The following is a 27,093-nucleotide window of genomic DNA, read 5'->3' as shown; positions in this document are numbered from 1 at the left end:
TAAGCCAGATAGGCTTCTGATTTGTGAGCTATTTATTGTTTCTAGAATTGCTGCCCTCATTCATCGTTGCTATTAATTGCAAGCCTGGAGATGATAAATGCCTATATCATTATTGCTAAATATCTGGGAGCATGCTTTTTTAAAGCTTGGATTCTTCCTAGAAGAAACCCTCAAGTTATTAACTTGAGCACCCCAAATAAATTGTGGTTTCTCTTTGGGACCTCAGGCTTTGTACCAAAGAGGTTTCATATGTTTCTTTTGAAGGGCTGATATGTAGAGCTGGCTGGAACACTGAAAGGGTGAGAGTGTGACTGGCCAGTGTGCTGCTTTGGGCCATTAATTGGGTCCTTAGAGTGAGATTTAGAGACTATTCCTTCAAAGTTTCAATGCAATAGAACTGATGATAAAAACTTGGGATGTAGAGTGTGTCTTCTGTCCTTTTTCTGGACAGAGCTGGTGAGGTGAATGCTTAAAGGCTCTTTTAATTGAATGCATGTTTGGCAATGGGGAAGAAAGAGGCCTTTTTTTTAAGGAAACCTAAGAAATATTTTGCAGTTTATGCTAGGCTGGTGCATTTCAGCTAAGTGGTAAAGGAATGAAGCTGTTGGCCCTTAAGAAAGCTTACAAGGGCACTTGTAGACTACAAGCTGCAAGAAGGGCAGTAGGTATTGAAAAGCGTGAACTTCAGAGTAATATAGTGAAAAATAAATAGCAACTCGCTACTCGAAAGAGCAGCTGACAGTTTAAAAAATTACAGGAAGTAATTTTAAATAGATGACCAACTGTGCAGTGAGATGAGTTGGAATCAGTGTTATTGTTTCTTACTTGAACAATCAGAGTTCACTAAAACAAATGATTAATTTCAAACAAGAATGGTGATATAATAGCTGTAAGAAGTAGAGAAATAAGAGTTCAACTAACCTGGTTTCTGGTCTTTGAGCAGTGGTAGTTCTCTGGCAGACTCATCTGGTCTCCAGCTTTCCTTCTGTGATTTTTTTTCAAATTGCCTTTTGCATCCACAGCATCATCTGGGAGACATTTCCATAGGCCAGCCATGTATCATGTGAAAAGGTTTCACTTTTTCCTTTTTTGTAGCATGTGAAATTCATGTCTTGCAGCAGTGCCTATTTGAATAGCTTTTTGAACCTATTTGTTGTTCTTCCCAATCTTCCAAATAACATTCCATGAAGTTGCCTCTGTCCATGTTGGAGTGCCAGTCTGTTTAGATATTGCATCTATGAAAAGAGTGGTAGGTCTTGATGCAGTCTCATTTTCTTCTTGGTTTGTTTGGGCTTTTTTTTTTTTTTTTTTTTTTTTTTCCTCCCTGATTATTCTATATCCATTTTGGGTGGGAGCAGGGAAGAGATCAGATGATGTACAGCTAGCTGCTTTTTATCTGAGGTGTTCTGCTAGGCCACTAATACTAATTTCTCTGGCACTAGTGAGCCAGAGAAAAATGATTCTGGTAGGAGAGTGCTGCCCAATGAGTGACAGAATGGTAGCAGAAAAGATACCTGGCACTAAGTGCCATGGGCTCTCAGGTTGTGGGAAGGGAATAGGCATGGTTATCACTTGACTGGTCTGCAGAAGATAGTGCATCCAGTGCAATGTGGACTTGTAAAGTAAATGCAACACAAAATATGTTGAAATGGTGGTTAGAGGGAGTGTTCTCACATGCAATACTGAATTAATTTTGAACAAAGTTACATGGTGTACTGTGGATTTTGAAAAGGATTGTAGCCAGAAACTCTCAGAAATCTTTTGTTATCTAAAAAGCCTAATGGTTTCACATGCATACCTTTTCAGGACACCCTTAAACTGCTATTGTTCTTCCAGTTTCCAATTTACTTGGTAAATGGTCATTCTTTTCCTTCTTTGTTATATTGTTTCCTAAGCTTCTTTCAATGTGCACTAGGAAACTTTGTTCCAACCCAGTACAGCAGTTTGTGCTTCAAAAAGGTGCTTAAGCAAGATTAATAGGCTCAAAGAAGCTGCATCCACAGAAATGCTGAAAGGAGTTTACCTATGCACTGAAGCTTAAAGCTGTTTCCTAGGATTGTGTCATTACAGAATCCCCTCAGTTGGAAGGCAACTTGAAGTCCATCTAGTCCAATCTTCTGTTTAAAGTAGGGTGAATATTAGATGCAAACTAGGCTGCTCAGGGATTGTCCAGTTGTGTTTTGTAAACTTGTTGAAGGATGAAGACTCTGCAGCCTATTTTGCGACCTCTTCCAATTTTAATTGTTTAAGAGGTCGTTTATTAAATAAGAACGTTTGCATCATTTAGACAGTAAAATTATAATCGTGATCATGTAACTGACAAGTAGATATCATTGTAATTCTGGGACAGTAAACATGCAACACAAGTTAAGCAGAACATCCATCAAAACACAGTTATCTTGAAAATTCTGGTCTTTACCAAACATGATGAAAATGAAGTTAGCTTCTGGCTTCAAGCATGTTAATTTGCCAGCGATAAGGGTTTTGTAGTAGTTTGATACCATCTATTTTTTTAGAGTGATGATGTAAATACAGCAAATTTCTCCATGGCCTAAGTATTTTAACAGGGAGTACTCTGCCAGTATTTAAAATGTAGGACTTGAAAATAACTGCCTGGCACTGCTGATAATTATTTTTATAGCATGACAAGCATCTGTCTGTCTCCAGATGGTGGTCTGTATTCCACATCCTTCTTCTCTACTGTAAATGGAAGTGTGTACTGCAGGAGCAATCTAAAGCTTTTTGTAACTTGTCTCTTTTTCAGCTTTGGTTTGCTTTCGTTAATGGATTTTCTGGGCAGATCTTATTTGAGCGATGGTGCATTGGTCTGTACAATGTGGTAAGTGCTGCTTGTTTCGACTTGATAGTGCTTGGGACTACTGTATTATTTTGTTGTGCCCCTTTTTTCACAGGTAGCTGTCCTAGATGTATGTCAGGAAAGGTAAGTTCATTTGTAAAAGCCATTTTGAATCCACTCTGAGGTAGGGAAAAAAGATTTTAAATAACACTTTTATTGCAAAATTGAAATTTGAGAGAACATCTTGAAAATAGATGTTTAGCCTAATATAACCTGCATAAAACTCTGCAGATATTAGATAGAATTTTATTTCCTCTTTGAAAGCATTTTCAGTGTTTTGCACTAAATATTTTGGTGACAGTTCATGCTCAGAATACTCCTAATCTCTGAGTTTCGATGAATTTTTTCTCTCAGACCCTGTAGAGTTAAATGCTGAGAGAAGTGTTATGCAGTTGCTTTGGGTTGGCCTGTGCTTCATTAGGTACAGAAGGAGAAGCTGCATCACTGTGTCATCAGCGTTTTGCCCTTGAAACAAGAGCAGGCTGTGTCAGTCTGGGAGAGGTTTCTGATTTTCAGCATGACCTGCAGAGTGCCATACTGTGCCATATGATTTTATGGCTTTAATCAGTAATATTATGTAATTGATCACATAGATTAAAGTCTGAAGGATGTCTGAAACCAAGTTCTGTAGCATACCGTAGACCTGTGTTGGTGTTTTTGACAGTGTTACCTTTGCAATGTAACGAGTAGCCCAGTGCCTGCATTTATAAGCTGTTAGGATACTGTTAGTTTTGAAGAGTCTCTTTGCAGGGAAGGAATTTAATTTTTTTTCTTTACTCATTCCAAATATATGCTAATACAAAAAAATCCAGCAAATTATCACTGAGTAGTATTAATGGAACCACTTAACTTCTGTCACATTAATTTTAAAAGTGATGGCACAAGCCCCCATATTCCATAAGATTTCATACTCTTACTTGAAGATACTTATTCAAGGATTTATCAGTCCCTTGATTCCTTTCACCCTAATTTCCTGACTGTTATGCAGTCTTTGTCATTCATGTTTAGATATTTGCATCTATTATCTTTAAACCTCATTTGATGTATCTATCTAGCCTACCTAAAGCTTCTGGATAAAATTCATCTTCTGTAATCAGAAACTAAACCTTGTTCTGTACCCTCAGCCTGCTGCCATTTTAGCCATCTGGTTTATCACTTCATGAGCGAAGACGTGCAATTCCCACTGGACTGAGGGTTGTAATTACTGATTCTCACTCGTCTCTGTTCCTCCCCATTGTTCTTTGTCTGCTCCCCAGCTGCCAGCATGCTGCTGGTGGGAATCACAGCCCACCTTCTCCAATGTGTACACGCCCTAGAAACAATTCATAACTCCAACCTGCCTCTTAACTTCAAGAACACTTCTCAAACTGTTAAAAATAGATGTATGCATGGGATTAAAAGTGATGTTTCTGATATAAACCATTGATGTAAAAGGAAGTGAATGAAGTTTAGTGTTCAGACTTGCACCCTGGTGTTACTTTCATTCTGTGCCTGCAGTGTGGACCACAAGAAACATGGATACCCAAGCTAGTTTTAAATGAGCTGCCTCGGATCCTGGAAACACTTTAAGAGCAGCAATGTTAAAGTCAGTGGAGGCTAATTTACTCTGCTTCTGGCAGAGTGTCCTGCTGCCTGTCTTGGAAGGCTTCCGAGGCTTGGCCATCCAAGCGTCTGCCTGTAGCACAGACACACTGCAGTTAATTTGTTCCTATCAGTTCATGCCTGCCAGGGGAATCCCCAAAGTACCATAATGCAGAATGGCCTTTGTTGCTCAGTAGATTTTTTTTTTTTAATATGATTTCCACATTTACTCTGTCTGTAAACTTAGCAGTGGTTAAGTACATTGCATATCTAATTATGGCTACAACTGCAGCTATATTGGAAGCTATTCCCACAAGACTATTATGTAAAAATGCATATTGTCTTTCCTTTGCAGTCTGATGTGTCTGACCCTCGCTGGGTTAGCTGGTACATCAGAAACTAATGATGCTTAATTTCTTGAGTTTAAGTTTATTGGTTAATAATGTGAATTTTCTTTCATGTTTATTTTGTTCTTAAGTCAAAATTTGATACAAATTAGTGAAATTAATGTTTGGAATTGTTTGGACCATTGAGAATTATGTCAAATAATATCCTAGGGAGTAGTAAGGCTTCACTGAAATCTCTGGGAATTTTGCTTTTGTCTAGATAAGGAAACATTATATGAGATACACTTAAAACTAAGAGCTGCTTTCAATTAGTATTTGCTTTCCTTGCAGATTTTCACAGCACTGCCACCCTTTACTCTGGGAATTTTTGAACGGTCGTGTACTCAAGATAGCATGCTTAGATTTCCACAGCTATACAAAATTACACAAAATGCAGATGGTTTCAACACAAGGGTAAGGGAAACCTTGTTACTCTAAGAAAAAACATAAGCATTCTTATATTCAGGTTTTCCTTGTCAGAAAATAACTTATTTCCTGATGTTACTTCTGCTTTATGCTAACCACTGAGAGTGATTGTTCAGCCTTCCAGTTCTTTCCAAGAGATTATTTTTTATTTAAATAAAAACCATCTTTGTTTATAAATAAGGGTTTTCTGCTGCAAAACTGGTTTCACCTGAAACTGGTCCTGAAATACCCATGAACTTTGATTCAAAGTTAGATTCATATCCAAGTATGATTTTTCGATTCACAGCTACTGATAAGTCATGATGACATCGCCTGGATTTATTTAACATGTGTATTGTCATAACACTCTCTGCTTTGGGTGCTTTTTCATAGTTAGTATAGCTGTGTTCCACTAGTTCCTTTGGAAAATAGAATTTGAATTGGCTTATTTGGATTTCTGAGTTTTGAAGAACACATTTTACTCTATTTTGCTATTTAAATGCTGGAAAATGCCAGCATTTGGTATTCTGCCTTTTCCATAATAAGCATATCTAAATGTACTTCTGAGTCAAGGAAGCTGTATGATTGCTTTGTTTGGAGACGAAATTGTAGAATACATAAAACTCCAGTTTGTGCAAAATTGCATTATCTGCTAGTTAAAAACTGTGGGGCACAAAGTATTTGTCCATTAAAAGGAAATAGAACATTTCATAATGCTGAATCACTCTTTTAAAATTATTCTTTGAGGAAATTAAGCAAAGTTAACTCAATCTGTCTGCTTTATTTCAATAAAGATCCTAAACTGAAGCATACTTGCCTATTATGCTTCAAGTTGGTAGAATAAAATGATTAAACTGGACCAGCGTTTTCTTGTGAAAGAGCAGAAATTGTAGGAGAAAATAGATCCTGCAGAAGTGTAGGTATTTCACTTCAGGACAAACATTTTCTGACTCTAAACTACACAATGAAGTGTTTGTTAGGAGTTAGAGAGAGGTCAAGAGTTTTGGACTTTACTGATGGCTTGGTTTGTTTTCCCTCAGGTTTTCTGGGGTCACTGCATCAATGCCCTTATCCATTCCATCATTCTTTTCTGGTTTCCACTGAAAGTGCTGGAGCATGGTAAGGGCTTCATTATTTCTTACGTCAGTAACTGATGTTCAGTCTTACAGAACCAGTGTGTTTGCAGAAGGGGGGAGTCGTGACAAGTCCCAAGAAATAATGCTGCCAGACAGTTCAATAGTCTTTAGCTTCTGAGCTTGGCGGGTTGTCTAGTGGCTTTCAGAAATTATTCTAATTTAACATAATTATTGTTCATATAGTGACTTTAATAGGTGAAAAATGAAACTACTGCTTTGCTAAGAAGTCTTACAAAAATACTGAGTGATGTTTCACAAAATACCAATTTTTTTATGGTAATATATTGAGATTCCAGCATTTGATTAAATAATATTCTTACAGCAGCTGCCTTAGAACTATATAGTTTGCTATATATCTTGCTGGAACCCTCCCATTCCATAATGTGCAGCTGTGAAAAAGAATTGGCTGGAATGGAAGTAAACCAGATCAAGAGTCAGAGGTAGTGGGGAAATGAGACTCTTTGGTGTACAAATTAGGGTTATTAAGTCATGCTTTTCAGGATAATGCAACTACATGGTATCTCGGGGACCAGTAAATCCCATATGGCTCCTACCTAGCTTTCCAGTATAGTTGTGTGGGTGGGAAGAACCATAGGAAATCTGTTCTTTGATTGTAGTAAGAAAGAGGGTTAGATCAGATGAGGAATTTAGGGCTGGTGAAGAGAATATTTATCTGAAATAATAAATTTTTCACAAGTGAAACTCTTTCCTGGGCAGCACTGATTTTTAAGGAAACCTTCTCAGCTGCAGAATGGATTAATTGGGGAGGAAGTGAAAAGGGAGGAAAGATGAATGTTCATGTCAGAGGCATGATAATAAAGATACTTGTGGGGGTTAGGTTCATGTTTCTCTGCTTGGCTGATTAAAATGTCAGTATCATATCCTCAGTGTGAACTTCACACGCTGGCTGATGGACCACATGAGAAAGGGACTTCCCTTTCCTCTGCACGTGGGCTAAAAGAAGGTTCTGTTTCATGGGAGAGGGGCTTTTATTCTTGGTTGTTTTTGTTTTGATTTGAGGAGTTTTGTTGTTCTGTTATGCTGTTGTTATGACAAATATTAATCTTGAATAGCTCTTTGACATTCAACTGCAGAAATTTTAGGTTGTCATCTGTAGTGTTTATAGTTAAAATTACATAGTCTTCCATAGATGTGTTTCTAGTTCCTAAATAGATAATGTGCTGTTCATTTCAACAATTAGAATTATAAGACTGAAATACCAGCTCAAAGGGTAACTTTGAGTTCCTTTGAATAGGTTGCTTGGTTTGTTTTCTGGAGAGGAATGAATATTGAATTTTCAAGTTTCTTTGCATTTCCAAGTGCAAGAAGGATTTCAGTGCCGGAGACAAAAATATGGCATTCACACTGGGATGGTTCTTAACCTCTCGAGGTCCTTAGACTGAAGTACATGTAGCCCATGAATGGGCATTTGTATAGCTTCAGAGATGAATGTTCACTGAGCATCCTGCTGTTCTCATTAGCAACAAAAATCATTCTTTTCAGGACTGTGTAGCCTCCCAAAGTGAAAGGTCATGGAAAACACTGCAAAATAAAGACGTTAACTTACTGCATTAAAATACGTAACTTTTAACAAGTTGAGACTTACAGGAAAATTTATTCTATTATTTAAATGTTCACTGCCATGTTGTACTAGAGCATGGCCATGTCATGTCAGCTTATTCTAGAAAAACTGATTTGTTAAGGCATGTCTTTTTCTTAATAAACTGAGCCTTTTGGCACCAAGAGCGTTCATTTGGCATGGGAGACTAAGTTTCCTAGTGCTGTTCATGTTTTTCTTTGATGCCAGAGGAAAGAGCAGGGTGAGTGTAAAATCTTGGTTGTGTCCGTGAATGATGTGATAAATGCCTGAAGCCACTGGGGAGGAGCTGGGCTGAGGAAGATGCCAGTGGCTACAAACCAAGCCAGTTCCTAAGGTAGCTGTCTTAGGCTTTAGCTCCAGTTGCAGTGTTAGTCACTACTCTATCTGCTGTTTCTTAGTAGTTAATATTGAAAATAAAGCAGGGATACAGAACTAGCAACTTCTGGAAGATATTCAGAGCCTGTCAGTTCTCTGGAGACAGCCACATGCAGCATGGTAGAAGGAAAACAAAACAAAACAAGTAGATTGGGTTACCTGTACTGACTAAATGTATAGGGGCTTTTTTGCTGTAAGCTAGGCAGGGTTTTCATCACAGAGGTCAGGGTGTCAGGAACTCTTCTTTATAGGCTTATAAATTTACTCATCCTGTAGTACACAACCTCTGATTAAGATCCAGTTTGTCAAATTAATTTAACAAAATGTTACTGTCATTGATGCCTTGAGGAGCTACCTAGAACAGAGGTTAGACAGTGTTAAAAGAATAAAGTAGGTATTTATTAAAAGGCCTTCAAAGGACACACTTCGGGCAGTACAAGAGCTTGGCTGAGGCTACACCCAGGATGGATGACAGATCACACATTTTCACACTTTTATAAGTTTTGATCCATTTACATGTTAGGATTAATTGTTCAATTACCCCTTCAGGTGATGAAGTCCCATCCTCCCAGATTGCTCTCCTCAATTCACTGTTGTTTATACTTTTTGGGCCTGAAGCTGCAACAGTGTCCCTGGTTCTCAGGCTGGAAAAGGATTGTTTTGTCTAACCAAACTGTGAAGAGAACTTGCTAACGCTTTATATGAAATTCAGAGTTACATACTAATGCAGTACAGAATCTGGATAATATGAAAGCTAAAGCTTTTTTATAACTTCTACTATCATCATGGTAGAAGCTCACTGTGCTAGGCAGTATGTGTTTAGGAGTGAATCCAAGGTTTTATCTTATGCCTTTTTGTCCCTGCTGTTCATTTATTTCCCTAGCAGTTGTCTTAAAACATGTGAAAATAGCAATACTTATCATGCTTGACTAATGCTTGAAAACTCCTGTGAGTACAAGTTCCACTGGCATTCATGTGGTGGTTCAATGTGTTTTCATGGTGTTCCAGTTTGATTCAGCAAGAGCTGAGAGACTAAATGGCATTTGAAGTATTGCCAAGCCTGGCACTTTCAAATGACAGATTAACATGTATGTAATGTGAACCCTTGTGCACACTTGATAGAGAACTGGTGGGCAGAGACTGAATGTTGCTCAGTTATTGAACTAACCTCCAGTGAGATATTGTACATGTTTATATGTGTCCCTTACAGATGAAACTGTCACTGCTCTTCTTAATTCAGCTCTTTCATCATAAGTCAGCTGGCCTTTTACTGCTTTTTCATCAGAGGCATGCAAATTATAAGTATTGTTAGAGATGACAATTAGTACAGGACAGATAGCAACAGAAAAAATGACAGTGACATACCTCAGCTCTTACAGGCAAATTACATGTTAAGGTCTGGTGAACACTTTCTCCTTTTGCTCGGCCAGCTTCTGGCAACCAGGACTGTGGATGTGTGCTCCCTCTGAGCACTGTGTCTGAGGCCTGGCTGAGCACAATTTCTGCATTGCCATTACCTCATGACTTCTAAGAGTGATTTTTGATGTTCAGAAAGGAAAGTTTGGGACCAGTTATTTTCTCCTGAAAATCTCCTTGTTCTTTTGTCCATTCTGTTGATAAACTGGTAACAAATGTGATCTTCTTTATCTTCTTCTTTCAGATGCAGTATTCACAAATGGACAGGGAGTTGACTATTTATTTGTTGGAAACATAGTTTACACTGTAAGTTTATGTATCTTAGCAATTTTTGAATGGTAGAATTTCTTTCCAGCCTTTTTTTCACCACAAGAAAATGGTATAAACCTGAAGAAAGTGTGTGAGTAAAATAAAATTGATCTGATGCTGTGTATGTGATTTCCTCTCTTCCTTTTAAATCTTTTTCCCAGACATGCCCCAATAATAGCTTCTGCTCTGTCCTTCACCCATCCCTGCCAAGTTCCTGGGTTGCTACCTAAATGGTAGTAGTTTTTTGGGTGTAAAGGGGGGATAGGGCCAAGAACACCTTGGAATTTGAGAGTGTTAGTAATGCAGTTGTCTTCTTTTTTTTTTTTCCTTGCAGTATGTTGTAGTCACTGTTTGTCTGAAAGCCGGGTTGGAAACAACTGCATGGACTAGAGTAAGTACTTTCCAGTATCTTTCATTTTACTAGCACACCTTCTTCCCTAATGAGTATTAACACAGATAAGAAGTACTAAAAATCATTTGAGACGTCAGAGTTTTAATTGGGTGTTTCATGTAAGGGTAGACTGCTAAGCTCCCTAAGTACGGAATGTCAGAAGAATGAACTCGGAGATCACACGATATCTGGGATGAAAAAGGGAAGCCTGACAGAAGTGGGAAGAGTACACTAAAATACACTACAAGTGTATTGTCAACATCTCTGCTTAAAAATGAGGAAAATTTTGCATTAAATCAATATACTACTGCAATTGCTTAAGAAAATACATCAAGAAAATTACATTTTGTACTCTCTAGCTCCTTCAAATTTAATGCAATAGGGAATGAAAAGTGTCTGCCCACAGATAAACAACTGGGCTTTAAAAACATCTTTGAACTGGGTAAAAAGAATTAGTGATGACTTCACATTGGTTGAGTTGTTTTGTTGGTTTTGTTTTGTTTTATTGGGTTTTTTTGAAACTTAATGTACTAAGGATTTTAGTTAAATAGTTAACTTGGTTCCCTTGAGTTATTTACTTGAAATGGGCAAGTGCTCAGTTTCTGGTAGGTGACAGAATCCAGCAAGGCTGTGAGCTCTAGAGAGTGTGAGGGACAGTGGTGGGCTCCTTTGTTGATGAACCTTCAGCACCTTTCTCTCCTCCTTTCCCTGAGCCCCTCTGAAACAATTTTTAAAATTTTGATGGAGTCCCTTTTTCTCCACAGCAGTAAGATACTTCATGGGAATCCAGTTTTCATGACATGCAAAGAAACTCTGCCCTCAAGACTTAAGATGTTTTGAGGACACGTATTCTTATTCTACCAGTTTCTTGGAGGGTTTGGCTTAGATCTTGTTAACCTCATTGCTTCTGTTAGTTGTAAAATGTTTTATTTCATTCCTCCCAGAGGAATTGTGAAGATCAATGAGCTGACATCTGTTCTGAATTTTTTAAATGAAATGCTATGTGTATGGGTTATTTAATTGTTAGGGAGATGTTAATGTTTTCTGCCCCATTCTCTCATCTGCAAATAAAATCTGGGTGTTTTTTACTGTTGCTTATGCATCAGTTCTGTGTTGTGTATCAACAGTTTAAAATGCAAAAATCCTTAAATTAATCCCTTGTGCACCAGAGAAGCATAAAACCAAGTCAGCATTAGAAAGCATGTGAGCTTGTTTAGATCCTGTTTTGTTGTGAATTGTTTGATGCTTTTTCTTCTCTCCTCTTCCCTGGATATGTAATGGGTGTCTTTTCAGTCACATGGGAATAATCATGATCCCCTCATTTCTAAACTTCTTTTTAAAAGATACCATAACTTTTAGTAGATTCTGGAGTTCTATAACACTGACGTTTTGCAGAGAAATTATTGTTATTTGCACAACAGTTGTGTTTAGAATCAACTTTTTTCTATACTTCTAAATCCTGTGCCATTGCTTGGAACAGTGACTCTCATCTTGAAATCTGATGTTGGTTATAGTTTCAGCTGTGAGTGAATCAACACACAGGCTCTTAAAGTTACTTGAAGAGTATTAAATTTACAACACTGAGTTAAGCCTCTTCTCCATCATCAAGTGGATTGGTTACAGGCAATTTGTTCTAGAGAGTGAGAGGGACACTGCCACTGGGGAGAACATGCTGGTTTCAGCAGAAAGCTTTAAAATAAATAACACAGTCAAAGTGTTTGGAAGCTTGGTATATCCAGTAGGTAGAGTGGAAGGAAAGACTGTGATAAGAGTGGTAACATAATTTACAATAAAATCCGCACATTGAAGTTGAGTGGAGTAGCTTCATGTTACGTGTTGCCTATCTGAACACTGCAGTTTTCCCAAACACACTCATCTTTTTTCATCACTGCTTTACCACATTATAGGAACTGTTTCAGATAAGCAGGGCACATGGTAGAGCCACACGCTCTGTCTAGTTTTTATGCAAGAGCCTTGATTTCTTGTTTTCTCTCATGCATTTAACACATCTGATGGGCTCAGTTCTAGTTTTGCACATGAAATCTCCAGGATTAAATGCAGTCATCAGTGGACAATCAACAGTGCAAACGTTGATGGGGTGAGTGTAAGGAACATTTTCAAGCATGGCAAGCAGGGCTCTTCCAGAACACAGAAGCTCTTTTAAAAGCAGAGAAGCATTTTGGGCAGATATAAGCCTGAGATAATGAGGTTACTGTGACAACCATGAGAAAAAGGTAAAGACAGCATAAAATGAGCAAAGTCTGCTCAGCTGGAGAAAGGTGAAGATCTGCAAAACTTGAAAACTGTCCTAGAAGCAGAACGGAAAGAAAAACCTGAGTGACACAAAAAAAAAAAAATTATGTCATTTCATTAGCATAAATACACTTCCTGCAAAATAAGGCTACGTCTGAGATTGGGTTCTCTGCTTGCTTTTATTTTTACTGGTTTTAGTCATAAAGTCCAGGAGCTAGGGAAGCACCAGTCCAAGCTATCCTGAGCCTGCTGTCCACTTATCTGAGAGGAAGACAGTGGCCCTTCCTCAGAAGAAGGTATCACATCCTTTTCAGAAAGCAGTGATGGTGCTGTTCTGCCATTGCATGGGGCTGACTTCTCTTAAAGATGAGTTCTTGCAGCAGCGTTGCAGTACTTGATCTTTGGGGAGCTGAGCACTGCAGTTGCTCACTAGGGCAGGACTTGTAGACAGAATCTTGATGTGAATTCTGCCCAGTTTTCAGAAAAATAAGTAGACTGAAAGGGTTTTATCCCTGTTGTCCTCCAAGTTAAAAAAACCCCAAGACTTTCATTTCTTATTAGTCTTCACATTAAAACTGAATTGAGCATGTATGTAGGTATTTTGGAGTTTTCTATATTGGAGTTTGGGGCTGGGTTTTTTTCCTTAGTTTGTTTTTTTGCTTATTTGTTTTAAATGAGGAGTTGCTTATTTACTGAGGTCAGATCTCCTGGGTCAAACACAATAAACAGCAAAGTTTGAAAACAAATCTTCCTGCCCGGTGTCTCTCCAGGAAGGGGCCTATTCCCTGTCTTACTTATTATTAGCCCAGCTACTTTCAGGATTGAACAAAATTCCGGTTTTCCGAGAGTGCCTAGAAGAGTGTTCTTTCCACTGCCTCTGACATTTTGTCATATGAATGCTTCTACTGTAAGGTAGCCTCTAGTTGATCCCAGCTATCTGCCAGTCTGCACTGGTGCTGCAGGCTCCTTGTTTGTTTTCACTGTCTGTGCTGGAGAAAGCTGTCGTTCCTGAGCTGTCCTTTCTGAGCAGGTCCAGCAGTTGCAGATTAGGAGCCATCTTCTCCTCCTTTCAGAAGTCTGTGTTTATCTCACAGCAAGCAGAACATAATACTCAGACACTTCTTTGGTTCTCAGACATACTGTTCAAAAAGTCAACAGACACAGTCATCCACTAGGAAGTATAAAGCCGAGAGCTGAACAAACACACTGTGTCCACCAGCACCCGCTATGTGAATTCATTCCCATGTTCCTGAACTCATATGTAATTACTAATTAAGATTTATGCAGGTACTCCTCTGAATTGGAGCCAAAGTCATCAGCCACAGGAGTTGTTGGCATCCAGAAAAGCTGGAGCCAATAATGAGCTCAGTTGCTTGTTACAACTGAAATTACTGGTTCCATCCACTGCAGTGTAAAAGTAAAACAACTTAAATCATCCTGAACAGAAAAACAGTTTGGGTGTGTAGGAAAAATTACTTTAATGCAACTGAGAAGAAGTTTGTGCTGGATATGCACTTAGTAATTTAATATTGCTTTTATTTTCTTGTAGTGAGTCTGCAGATTAGTAAAGAACCAGTAAAGATGAAAACTGCATTGTGTATCTGTAAATCAATTAGAATACCTTTAAAACAAACAAACAAAAAAGCCATGTTGATCACTAGATGTTGATTGTGATAGTATATTACACAACACTGAATCTTCCTCCTAGGAAGGTGAGTGATGTATATGGCTTGTATGTATACACCGCCATAAGGGATCTGTCCACGTGAACTTTAACCTGCGCCTTTGAAAATTTCTGCCTTGATTTATGTGTTGAATCTGGCATGTGCATGACAGGATACAGGAACTAGATGAGAGAAATCATGGTTCCAAGGAAAATCTGACGAGTTTGTAGAGCTCCAAATAAGATAGATTGGCTGAGAAGAGTATCTGTCTGTCCTGCGATGAGGCAAAGATTAAAGAGAAGTGGTTTATGCTGTTTGAACAACCTGTGCTGCTGGCCTAAAACCAAGAGCAGTAGACAGGCCTGAGTGAGACCAACAGAGACCTGAACAGGGAAACACTTCTGGGCTGGGGGAATGGAGGAAGTGCCGTGTGTTGACTCTGCTTGTCTCCCTGTTCCTTGGCAGTTCAGTCACCTGGCCGTCTGGGGAAGCATGCTGCTGTGGCTCGTGTTCTTCGGCGTGTACTCGGCCATCTGGCCCACGTTCCCCATCGCGCCCGACATGCTGGGGCAGGTCAGTACCACCCAACGCCCAGCACTGCGCCCTGCTGCCTCCCGCTTCCCCAGCACCCACACACTGCTGGCAGGGGGCTTCTACCTTAGTGAGAGTGCTTGCATTTCATTTTAACCTTTCCTTAATCCCCGTATTCATTTAGCTTGGTCTCCTCATGAGAAGAGCTCTCCCCCAAACTGACATCATCCGTGATTACATGCTGTGTGGACACTATGACAATTCCCAGTTTGCTGTGATGGCAGTGGGACTGGCTCTTTTATTAAAGTCTAATCCTGGCAAGATTTTGTATGTTTGACAAAATATCGTATCGTTTTGTCATGTTTTTTTTTTCTTTTTGTTCCATACGTTTTGTTTCATATTGTTGCTTTTTACCGTCATTCATTTTAAATAAACAGCATTTCCTTGAGAATAGAATGAGATGGTCAGAAGCAGAAGGAGAGCTGATACATTACTGATTATAGTCCTGGAGGAATTCTGGATTTGTTCCTTCCATGTCAGCTGAGCTCCAGGTGGTAAAACTTTTCCTTCAGTGTCATTATTTCAACCCCTGGTGAGAAGATCAAATCGCAAGCCTGTCAAAATCACTCAAGAGTCTTGTGCATATTTAAAATAGGGGGATTGCAATTAATAATTGTAACAAGGGTTTAATAATTATATGATAAAAAGTTATTTTGTAGAGGTAGAACTGCTTTCAGACTTACCAGAAAAATGTACTAGGTTGTAAGTTTAGACTTCAATGCAAAGATGTGGTTTATAATACAGAAAGAAGAAAAGCTATCTAATAATTTCAGGAAATTATATGCTTAGATTGCTACCCTTGTGTACTAGAAAATTATAATTACGAAGTCAAGTGATGGCAGTTAGATTTTTGAGATTACTCTCTTGTTTGTATTCCACAAGAGCAGTCAGGCATGCTTTTATTGCTGTTCTGGCTTAATACATATTTTATTATTATGTTTTAAAACACCTAGGATAATGGAGGCTGTGATACATTTTCATGGACAGCTTTTTACAGCTGAGACTGACAGCTGACAGGCTGGGATGAGCAAGTTAAGTGACTGATAGACAAAGCCTCAGTTCTCTGGTGGTATTTCGTGGTGATCTTGCACATACAGCATAAGTAGCTCTAATTCACATTTTCATATATTGGGCAGGAATTTGACTTCACTGTCATGCAGAGTTGAGAATGACTTGTTCTCCACTGCAGACTTTAGTGCTGCCATTTATATGTCAGCCTTCTAAAATGCAGACAATATAGTGAAATGTTGTTTTACACATAAGGGGCTAAACTATGGGCTTTAGCTTGCTGTTGCCTTTTTTTTTTTTTTTTTTTTTTTCCCAAAAGTGACTCTTATTTTTATTGCAACTTAAGCAAAGTTCATGTTGTGTTGGTCATCAGCATTTGCCGCAGTATATAAAACCACTGGTCTTGGAACAAAATCTTCATATTAATGAGGCTTTGGTTTTTCTTGTGTATGTTTTTAGAAAGTGTTTGTATTTAACCTTTGGTTTTATGCTCTGATTTTCTGCCATTATGACTTGAGAAGTGGTACTAATATCTTGCCAAAACGAAAATAATCTTTTCTCCTTTTTTATTAAATGGAGAACACATTTACCTTGACTGCCAGAGCATCCAATACAGTACTTGTGGAGCTGTGTACCTGGCTCAGTAATTATCAATCTAGAGAGATGATTTTTGAATGCAAGCAGTCAGAAATAAGCTGTTTTATGGCTTTGTGTGTGCTAGAGAGGTTCAATATCATTCTACCAGTTTTTTTGTATTTTTGAGAGAAGGAGAAGCAGTTCAAAAGTGGGTTTTTTCTTTTTTTATTCTCTTTTATCCTTTTGTAAAATCAAGGAAAGCTCCCAAGGTAAAGGGGGCTTATTTACCACTTGCATTAACTCCCACAAAGTCTCTTGAGTAATTGGTGGCTGTCATGAAACCAGCTCATGGTGAAATGAGCTGGGACTGTGCTAGGCTCTAGTCAGTAAAATGAGTTGCCTTGCTGCTTCCTGGATTTAAGCAATTTCTTTACCCTTGCTGTATTCTTGTGTTCATTTATAAGTAATCAAGGTGTCTTTAAAGCCTTGTTCTTGTTTCAGATCTTGCTAGTGTGTTTATCTTCCAATAAACTGAACTCCAGGATATTTTAGATCCTCATACTATGTAAATCTAATAGCATTTGGAGGGAGCTGACTTTAGCTGGAATAGTCATTAGTATTTGTGCCAGCCAGGACTTTGTGCCATCAGTAGAAGGCACAGGAGGTGCAAAAGATTTTATTTTGTTGTTTCACCAAATATAGGCATGAAGCCTACAGGTTTATGACTAAGTGATACTTTGTTTCTGCTGGTGTTTGTTAAACTGTTTGCATTAAGTATTCCTTTCTCTTGCCCATAATATCTTGAGCATTCTCAGGAAATAATGCCATTTTTCTTCCTTGAGAGCAAAGGAAAGTGACTTACTTATGCTCTCTTGTCAGAGTCAACATATTTCTTCTGTTTCCACTACAATATTAATAAAGGAATACATGTGACATATTAAGAAAAAGCTGTGATTAAAATCTCAATAGTCCTTAATAAAAATTTTCCAGTAGTATGTATGACATCTGGTACTTTGGAAACAAACTCTGTCTGCTTTGGCGGAACCTTTTCAGACACACAATTTCTCTGTAATAGTATCAGAAATAATAATGTAGGAACAAGAAAACTCTCTGGTAGCACTCTTGACTTTCCTGAATTTTTTGTATTTTTTCAAGTGATTTTTTTTTTTATATTTACAGAGAAGAGTGGCACTGAGAAAAGTTGGTGCTTTTTTATGTCTTGCCTTTGGAGTCAAGATACTCTAATGGAAACTGATTGCTTTTGAATGGTCACTTCCAGAGGACAGTATTTTGTACAGTATATGAATCCTTTCCCACCTTTTGGGTAGTTATGACTTACCACCACAGATTTTTGAAAGCAAGTAGATGTTTGTGTTTTTTAAATGAGCTACTTACTTTGATAGTCATTAACTGAAGTGGTACAGAAATGTGCCACTCTGAAGATGTGAGTTCCTGTTTAACTATCATGTCCCTGAACTTATATGGGGCTTGTAGCTCATAACCCGGTGGTATTTTGTTGATGAGCACATTAGCCACAGTCCTGCCCTCATGCAATTTTGGGTATTTTGTTTGTTTGCCTGGGGATGGAGATTTGGTGCCCTGAAGGGAACACTGAGTGTGCTTATTTCTTGTATGAGTCATAGATATGGTGTAGGAAATATACTTCTAATGCTCTCTTCTTGTATTGATTTCTTCATTGGAACTGAAGCATACTTTAGGTTCATGGGAATAATATTATACTGTATGGAATTAAAGTCTGTGTGCAGGAATTCCCACCCTTACACATATCTAAATACCTGTAGCTGAAAGCATGTGTATGTGTACCAGAGAATACTTTGAAAGTCATTATGCTTTGAGTCTTGATCTAGACATTATCTAAGATGAAGAAAAACAGATATATTCTTTCCCCAGCTTGAGCTGAAATTTTTAGTTGGCTGGAAATTTTAGACTGGTAGGAAAAGGAGTATTCCTACCACTCCTCTGAAGCATCTGCTTGTTGATGAGGAAAGAACTACGACTTAGCTGTGACTTCATTCTTCCAGTTTATTTACCTTGTGTTTTGTGTCTTCCTCATTAGTTGTTGTTACCATTAAGGAAATATCTTTAGGAAGATGAGTATCAGTCTCATGGTTTCTACCTGAAGGAAAGGGGTTTTAATATGGTTTTGAGAGAGGTATGTGCTGTGGTTATTTTCAAGTGCAGGTTGGTGTTTCTAATTTTTAAGACTTCTGCTTTGTGCTGTATCTGGTCATGTTGCAGAACTGGGGTTCAGCAATCATCTTGATCTTAGGATGTCATTAGAAGGCTCATCTCATCAAAACCTCATGGCTGGAGGTTTTGATACTGGGGCTGCTGCACTTCCCAGTTAGCTTTATACAGCTGCATTTGAGAGAAGACTTCTTGAATCAAAGTCCAAATAATTTTACCACCAGCATAGCTGAAACAGCTCCATGTAAGAGCCACTTTCATAGCTGTAATTGCAGGCATGCTTGTATTTCCTAGTGCTCTGCACATCCTTGACAGAAGATACTTATTTCCAGTTAAACTGTCAGATTCTAGCTAGGTTATTTGTCTGCTTATGAAGACTTTTAAAGAAGCTGCGCATGTGCTTTATCTGGATTAAAGGTGCTTTTAAAAAGATCCCAGTAATGGAGCCCTCTGATTGATTCCATGTAATGTGACAGTAGCAGGACTTGCTTGTTTTAATGGTTTGTTAAGAAGGCATCTATGCTTCTTTTAGCAAAGCTTCCCATCCATCTGTGTGTATGGCATTAACAAGGTGGGCTTGCCTTGACCATTGCACTATTGTTGGCTTTTGAGGGAAGGAGGTGATGTAGGTAAAGGGTGTGATGGACTCAGGTTGCATGGTCAGTTTTGTAGTTGACCTTCGATCTGAAGCTCTCTGAAATCTTGCTGATTGAGTTCTTACCAAAGCATGTGAGAAAACGTCATAGTTTTCAAGACTTGGAAACAACACTAAACAACTCCCAAAAATCCTAGAGGCAAGATATAGTAAACAGGTTTCATATTACTGCCCTTCCAAATCCACTCTGCAAAGTTGACAGCTTAATGTATATTTTTGTGTTTTCCAGAATATTTTTGTCTTACTCTTTACATTTGAATTGGTTTCCAGAGGTCTCAGTTGTTGTTCTCTGTGGCTTCTCATATTTCCACAGTTTGGTGCACGTTAGAAAATTGGCTGTTCTGATTGTGGTTTGTTTGTCTGCAATCAGTTGCACATTACATTGTGGTGTAAATGTTTTGGTTGGTGAAAATGCTTCATCCAGCTGTTATGTGCAAATCAGACTTCGCCTGCAGATTGAAGTCCTTAATGCCTGCTGATCATGTTTGTTTTTATTGTTATGCACAGAGGTCTCCGTGGCACTTGATGTGGTTTTGGAACGTTTTCTGCAGTTTTGGACTAGGCTCTGAGCAGACAAATTAGACTAACGAAGCATGCATATATTTTTAAGCATCTGTTGAAGGAGTGAGTTTGTTGTTTTTATGAGCTACACATGGCTTTCAGAAATTAATCTCTCACTTCTAGATCTCTGGCATTGTGTTGTAGTATGTCATATACCACAAAGATGAAAAAATGGAGATAAATGAATGTTTTTATAAGTCGTGAATGTGAAACTAATAGATTAAGCATGCTTATTTTCTGCAGGCAAATCCCCCAAAACATACCCCTTTACCTATTTGGCATCTTTGAAGCAAAACTGTTCTAAATATTTCTAAAAGATGTCCCAGAGTTAAATTCTTAGGAAATATTTTACGAAGGCTTTAAAGCAGGACTGTATATGCAGCTGTGCCCAGCACTGTGCTGGCATTTCCTATATAGAGCCATGTGAAAATAGTGTTAAGCCAGAAGCATAAATACTCATTCACGTTTGGGAACTGGCAGTGCAGAGCGAGGCTTCAAACTTCTCCAAAGTTTTCATGTGCTTACCTTCACTTGTTGGTTCCTGCTCTGCAGAAGAACTGTGGCTAGCAGGTGAGTGTGTTAGATGGGGGAGCAGTAGGAAAGGGAGTGGTTGTGAATGGTTACCTACAGGTTGTACAGATGGTGCAGAGGTGATCAGCTGATTTTTCTTCAGTGTTGGGGTGTAACCTGGGACTCTAGCCACACTGTCTGGGCAGTGTCAGTTTGGAGATCAGGTAGCCTTAACAAGTGTACATGCTGCTCAGTAGCTAAAATAAAAATACAGAGCATTTGCACTTTTGTGTAATTGGCCCATTATCCCAATTTACTGGCTTTAGAGTGGGGAAGAGCAGTGTCCAGGAACAAGCTCCTTCACTCAGGATGGAATTATTGTTCTGTAGTAATGGACTATGCTTCAGAAGTTGCATCTTTTCTCAATTTGGAGTTCAGCATTGTTTCATGTTCCTCAAAATTTTCCCAAATAGCTTTATTCGTATATTTAGAAGTAGCAAAGCCTTGTTGCAAATCCGTGGAAAGATGTTTGGAAGATATCCTATTCTGTATTTTCTCAATTAGAAACAGCTGGCTTTTAAATACACAAGAGCAGCTACTGTATTGTACCAGAGGCAATGTGTACTAATACTCATGTCTACAAAAAAGTCTGTGTATTGAGCCCCGTTGACAACCAAGGACAAACTAAGAACTTATGACTTGCCATACTGGATCAGAGCATTCCTGATGTAGGCTGTGTTCTGCATTAGAAACTTAAGGAGGAAAACCAAGCAGCTCTGCAGTGTGGGTTTGTCATGTATGACAAGGATTTGTGTGCATCTCAGTAAAAGAAAAAGCTGTTCATTTGTTGGCTAAGTGGAAAGCAGCCAAGCAGATTCTTTGCCTCTCATGAAGCAGCACTTGGCCCCTGTGGCATCTTTGGCAGATGAAGTTTGTAGGTCAGCAGTGTCCTGTGCTGGCTGGGCTGGGGGCAGCACGAGAGGCTTGGTAGCCAGGAGGTGTAGGTCTGCCTCAACACTGCTGAGCACTGCTCTGCCAGCTTGCAGGTGTGTGAACAAGATGTGTTCCAGCTGCTGTGAGGGCATCAAGCAATATCCCATTCCTTCATGGTGTTGTTGCCTAAACAATCTGGCACGATGAGGAGGGCCATGGCAGAGAGGATGTGAATGCAGACCGGCATCCTGCCATTCCCATAATCGATAGGACAGAAACAAGGGAAGGTGACAGGGTAATTGTGTACAGAAGATGTTTTTTAAAAGAGCATTTAAACTCATAGCAATGAAACTGTGACTCCTTTACAAAGTAAGAGGAGCAGCAGATGGGATCTATTCCAGAGGGCAGGAGGTGACTGTCTGTGAGTTGGAATTAGTGGTTTTATGGCTTGCTTTGGCCACCCTTAAGTCACTTTGTTTTCTGATGAATGCAGGGAAGCCCAGATAGCAGATATTTGGGGGTTGTTTGGGATGTTGTTTTTAACTTCATTCCTTGGGGACAGAAAGGTCATGTTATGTTTTTATTTGAATTTACATATTATGAAGGGGTTTTGTTTGTGGAAGATTTTTCGTTTGTTTAGCTGAGTTTGTGTTCCATGCCACTCTTTCTTTCCTTCACTAGTGGATTTCATTTTGGTAAGAGACATGCATAACTATTTCACATGGGAAAATATTTCCAGATCAATTTGAAACATACCTTTATTCCCTTTCCTCCCTAAAGTATATGTTTCATGAGATCATTTTTTCCCCCCAATTGTATTATGTCAGAATTTGATCCAAAAAGCCCGGAGGAGTAGAAATGATCTCTCTTATATTGTTCTAAGGCAAGCATAGGTACACAGGCTTCAGGAGTAGTGAGGCTGGAAGGATTACAGCCCTTCTAAGTGCCCTGGCTGGTGGTGTGGGTCAGCCAGAACAGCCTGGAACCCCTGGCTTTCCTGTTAGCTCAAGAGCTGACAGCAATGATGGTATCTTGGGCTACTTCTCTATTGGTGGATGTGGCAGGCAAAAAGCAATTGAATGCAGCCACTCCGGAGAGTGCCTTTGGGGTTTTTGAGTCTGTGCAGGAAGTCAAACTGCACCCATTTGGCTTGTAGAGTCTAATTTCTCATTTGGGTGTTTGCAGCACTTGAGCTGGTGTTTTTTTACCAGTACTCTTGTCAGAAGGTATAGGAAGGAGAGTGTCTCCAGAGAGCTGTGTTTTCTTTGGATTCAATAGGATTGATAGGAGAAGAGGACAGAATAATACAGGTGCTGTCCATAATAAAATGCCTCAAGTGTGAAGGGGTCAGTTATGTTTACATGTGCCACGACTGGTCTCTGTAGCATAAAACTCAGCAATGGTTTTAACATCTCAGTAGGCTGATGCTGGAAAACCAGTTTCTTTCCCTATTAGGAGCTGCAGCCTTTTGCTGAGCACTTGCAGAGCTATATCTTGCAGCTCTGGGTGCATCTCCCCTTTCTAGGATATGGCTGAAGGCAGTTGCATGCTTATGGTAGAGTCAGCAGCCAGTGCAGAGAAACCTTGGACAGTAGTGTTGTCACACACACCAGAGGATGAGCAAGTATAAACATTTTTTCTCTGTACCATGGAGTGCTTTATGGTGGATGCTGGGTGAGAAGGAAGGATTCAGTGCAGTGGCTGAAATGTAGAATAAAAGTTAGACCCAACATGGCTTTTTTGTTTTCAATAAATTATCCCAAATGCAAGGTGTCAAACAGCATTTCTCTGCAATTACTATTTACCACTTCTTACCCTGTATCTGGGAGCTGGCAGTTCCTTTCAAAAGAAATCAGCTAGAACAGTATTATATGCAAACTTGCTTTCATCATCTCATTCTCATTTGGATTGAAGTGGTTTGTATCTCATGTTGGAAGATTTATGAGAAGGAAAAGGACAAACACCTACCAGCCATCAGCTCCTGTAATAGGCTGTGAGCTGCACCCAGTACTGAGCAAAGGACAGGCTGAGGGAATGAGAGTTTCCACACCATACTCAATTCATTGCTTGCCACTGCATGGGTGTACAAAATATGTGAGTGGCTCAAAGAGAAGATGCTATGGTTGTCCAGGTATCATTTTGTGCTTTACAAAAAATGGCTGTCACCTTTGCAAGGATCTCTTGTGTGCAATGCTTTGGAGTTGGCATCTGTTCTAATAAATATCTAAAGGGTTTTCTTTTGGCACTTCATCATTAGTACTCTGGTTCCAGTATCTATCTAAGCAGCATGTTATCTAGCAGTTCGTGTACATGCAGTAGAACCACCAGTGTCAGGCATTTTATTTTCAGATATAGAATAATCTTGTTGTTGACTTCTGAAAGAATTCATAAGAAAGATACACCAAAAGGGATATTTTTAGGCTATTTCTATTTCAGAGAAGCATGAAAAGTAATTACTTTTTTGCTTTGCATCAACAGAAGCTGCATTCAGGGAAAGTCTTTCCCAATTCAAGTGAAGTTTGTCCACTCTGAAACAGAAATCAGAGGAATTTTTTTGATAATGTTACACAGCTGACTTTTATTGTGCTTCTGTAAAATTGGATATCAACATAACAAGAAATTTTAAAACATAAAGGACAGAGAAGTGAGTATATGCAATAACCAGACAGGTATCTGGTGGGGAGCAGAACAACTGAAAATAAGGCTCTGTCAATGAGGTACCTATACAAAGTGCTATTATTTGGGACTAGGCAAAATCTCATTTAGCTGTTGGGTCTCAGCATTACTGTTCATTCAGAACGGATGTGAAAAGCAGTTGAACTCAAGTTTAACTGAGTGATGTCACAGGCAAGACAAAGTAAATGACAGCCTCTAGTGGACCTGAATACTGTGGTTTATTTCAGGACCAGAGAGGTTAAAGCTTCTACTCTATTTAATCATTCTAATTCGAATTCTCCTCCTACAGCATTATGTTCCCTAGTCTCAATTTCTCATCCCTGCAGGGAGGTCACTGCTAGCCTGGAAAGCTGGGTTGGTTCCTGCTGTGCCACTACTGTCAGTGTTGGCCACCTGCAGGTCTTACTGGTGAAAGTCTCTGGCCATTACCTTACACAGCATTCATGTTTATCTAAGTCCCTGTTCTCTAGGATCTTCTGCCACTTCCAGGATCTTTCCTGCAGCTAACATTTTCACCTTCCTCTTTCCAGACATCCTGCCCTTATTTTTCTTAATACAATCAGTTCTTTTCATGGACTCTTCTTTGTGGCATAGAACACCAAGTACCTGATTTTCCTTATATAAATGGTCTGTATGCAGAAGCACAGCATTATGATCAGGCTTGCAATTGGGCATAGTGTCTTTTAGTTAGGGAATTCAGGACATTCCATTTTCTGTTTAGTCCAAATGTTACCAAAATTTGCAATCTGTGTGAATTGCAGATAGAGCAGGCTTCTGCTTGATTGTTCAAAATTTCAGTTTTTGAAAGACATTGGAAGTTGTGCACACACCCTCCCCCAGTTCTTTGCTGCTGTCAAGCTTTAATATAATCACAAAACCATGAAGGTTGGGAAAGACCTCTAAGATTGTCGAGTCCAACCATTAACCCAGCACTTCCAAGTGTCCCCAAGTGCACATCTGCATGTCTTTTAAATGCCTTCAAGCATGGTGACTCCACCACTTCTCTGGCTAGCCTGTTCCAATGGCTGGCAATCCTTTCAGTGAAAAGACTTGTTCTAATATCCAATGTAAACCTCCCTTAGCACAATTTGAGGCCATTTCCTCTTGTGTTTACCACTTTTTATCTGGGGTGAGACTGACCCCCCACCCGGCTACAATCTCATTTCAGGCAGCTGTAGAGAGCATTATGGTTCTCTTTTCTGTAGGCTAACTCCCCCCAGCTCCCTCAGCTGCTCCTCACAGCACTTGTGCTCCAGACCCTTCCCCAGCTCCGTTCCCTTCTCTGGACACGCTCCAGCCCCTCCATGTCTTTCTTGCAGGGAGGGGCCCAGAACTGAACACAGGATTGGAGCTGTGGCCTCAGCAGTGCCCAGTACAGGGGGACGGTCACTGCCCTGCTCCTGCTGGCCACACCATTGCTGAGCCAGGCCAGGATGCCATTGGCCTTCTTGGCCACCTGGGCACACCCTGGATCATGCTCAGCTGCTCTCTGCCTGCAGCCCCAGGTCCTTTTCTGCTGGACAGCTTTCCAGACACTTCCCATGGCCTCATACAATTGGCCTCAGCCCATGGACCAATGTTGTCCAGGTCCCTCTGTAGCATCTTCCTGCCTTCCAGCTGATCAACATTCCCACTCAGCTTGGTGTCATCTGCACTTGATCCCCTCATCCAGATAATTGAAAAGATATTAAACGTGATTGGCCCCAGTACTGAGCCTCAGGGGATGCAACTGATGACCAGCCACCAGTGGATTTAACTCCATTCCCCACCACTTTGTTGGCCTAGCCATCCAGCCAGATTTTTACCCAGGGAATAGTGCAACCATCCAAACTGTGAGCAGTACATTTCTCCAGGAGAATGGTGTGGCAATTCATGTCAAAGTCTTTACTGAAGTCCAAGTAGACAAGATCCACATCCTTTCCTTCTTCCACTAAATGGATCACCTAGACTCCTCTCCTCTGTATTGTATTTCCAGCAGACATCTGGTGAGTTGAACTCTCCCACAAGCACAAGGCCAGTGATCATGAAACTTCTCCCAGCTGCTTATGGAGTATTTTGTGTTGGTTGTGTGCTCTGTAATAGACTCCAACCAGGGTATATGGCTTGTTGACCTTTCCCCTGATTCTTACACATAAACCCTCAACCCTGTCATCACTGTCATCAACCTCTAGATATTTATAAGGCTCCCTACAAGGTTACTTCACCAGCTGTCCTTCCTTGCCCATTCCAGCTGAAGAAGTTCTACCCATTGCAGCACTCCAGTTGTGTGAATCACCCCACCATATTCCCATTAATGCATCATTACCTTTCCTCCTATGCAGGGGTTTCCAGCTCCTTTGTTGCCCTTACCATGGGCATTGGAATAAATCCACTTTGGTTGGGCTAATGATCCTGCCATTTTTTCAGGAAAAGCCCTAATTCTGCCTGACTATGCTCAGGAGCTTCCATGGTTTCTAACACATCAGTAAGCCTTGCATCTTTGCTGCTGCATGGATCTTCCTCCTCTACCTCCGCTGAGACATCAGACCAAAGAATCTCACCAGCACACCATCCCTTATGAAATGCCACCCCCAGGCTTATATCTGGTGAGCCTGGTTTTACCCCTTTCACCCTTCAGATCTAGTTTGAAGTTCTTTCAGTGACATCTGCTAATTCTTGTGCAAAGATCCTTTTCCCCCATGAGACAGGTGGACCCCGTCTGTTGCCAGCCACAGCCATGTTCTTCTGAATGTTGCTCATTAAGTACTGATGTAGCAAATGGATGTATCACTGAAGATTTTATTCATTTTCTCTTAACACTCTTCTAGTAGAGTGGCTTTTGCTCCAAGCCTTTCAAGCCTCACATGTTGCATACAGTGTGTGAGATACATTCTATACAGGGTGGTAATGTAGAGGAACATGGACTTCAGTGGTCACATGGACGTGAATGTTTGGACTAACACTTCGGGCTGTCTCTGCCATAACATAGTGGAAACAGCACTTTGGTCTGGTTAACAGCATAA

The 27,093-nt window shown here is 39.8% G+C and overlaps 1 protein-coding gene across 2 annotated transcripts in view; it reads left to right on the top strand.

Annotated features, from left to right (window-relative positions):
* ATP8A2 (ATPase phospholipid transporting 8A2) overlaps positions 1-27,093 on the top strand; it is a 310,559-nt gene that overhangs the window by 203,424 nt on the left and 80,042 nt on the right. For both annotated transcript variants that reach the window (XM_014879642.2, XM_088159506.1), the window contains exons 28-33: positions 2,765-2,839; positions 5,116-5,238; positions 6,270-6,348; positions 10,001-10,062; positions 10,400-10,456; positions 14,839-14,946. In XM_014879642.2, the coding sequence (XP_014735128.2) occupies positions 2,765-2,839; positions 5,116-5,238; positions 6,270-6,348; positions 10,001-10,062; positions 10,400-10,456; positions 14,839-14,946 (504 nt within the window). The remainder of the gene's footprint in view (positions 1-2,764; positions 2,840-5,115; positions 5,239-6,269; positions 6,349-10,000; positions 10,063-10,399; positions 10,457-14,838; positions 14,947-27,093) is intronic.

The sequence above is a fragment of the Sturnus vulgaris genome, chromosome 2, assembly GCF_052056855.1.
Source record: "Sturnus vulgaris isolate bStuVul1 chromosome 2, bStuVul1.hap1, whole genome shotgun sequence".
NCBI lineage: Eukaryota > Metazoa > Chordata > Aves > Passeriformes > Sturnidae > Sturnus > Sturnus vulgaris.
This window is presented reverse-complemented; position numbering and strand designations above follow the sequence as displayed.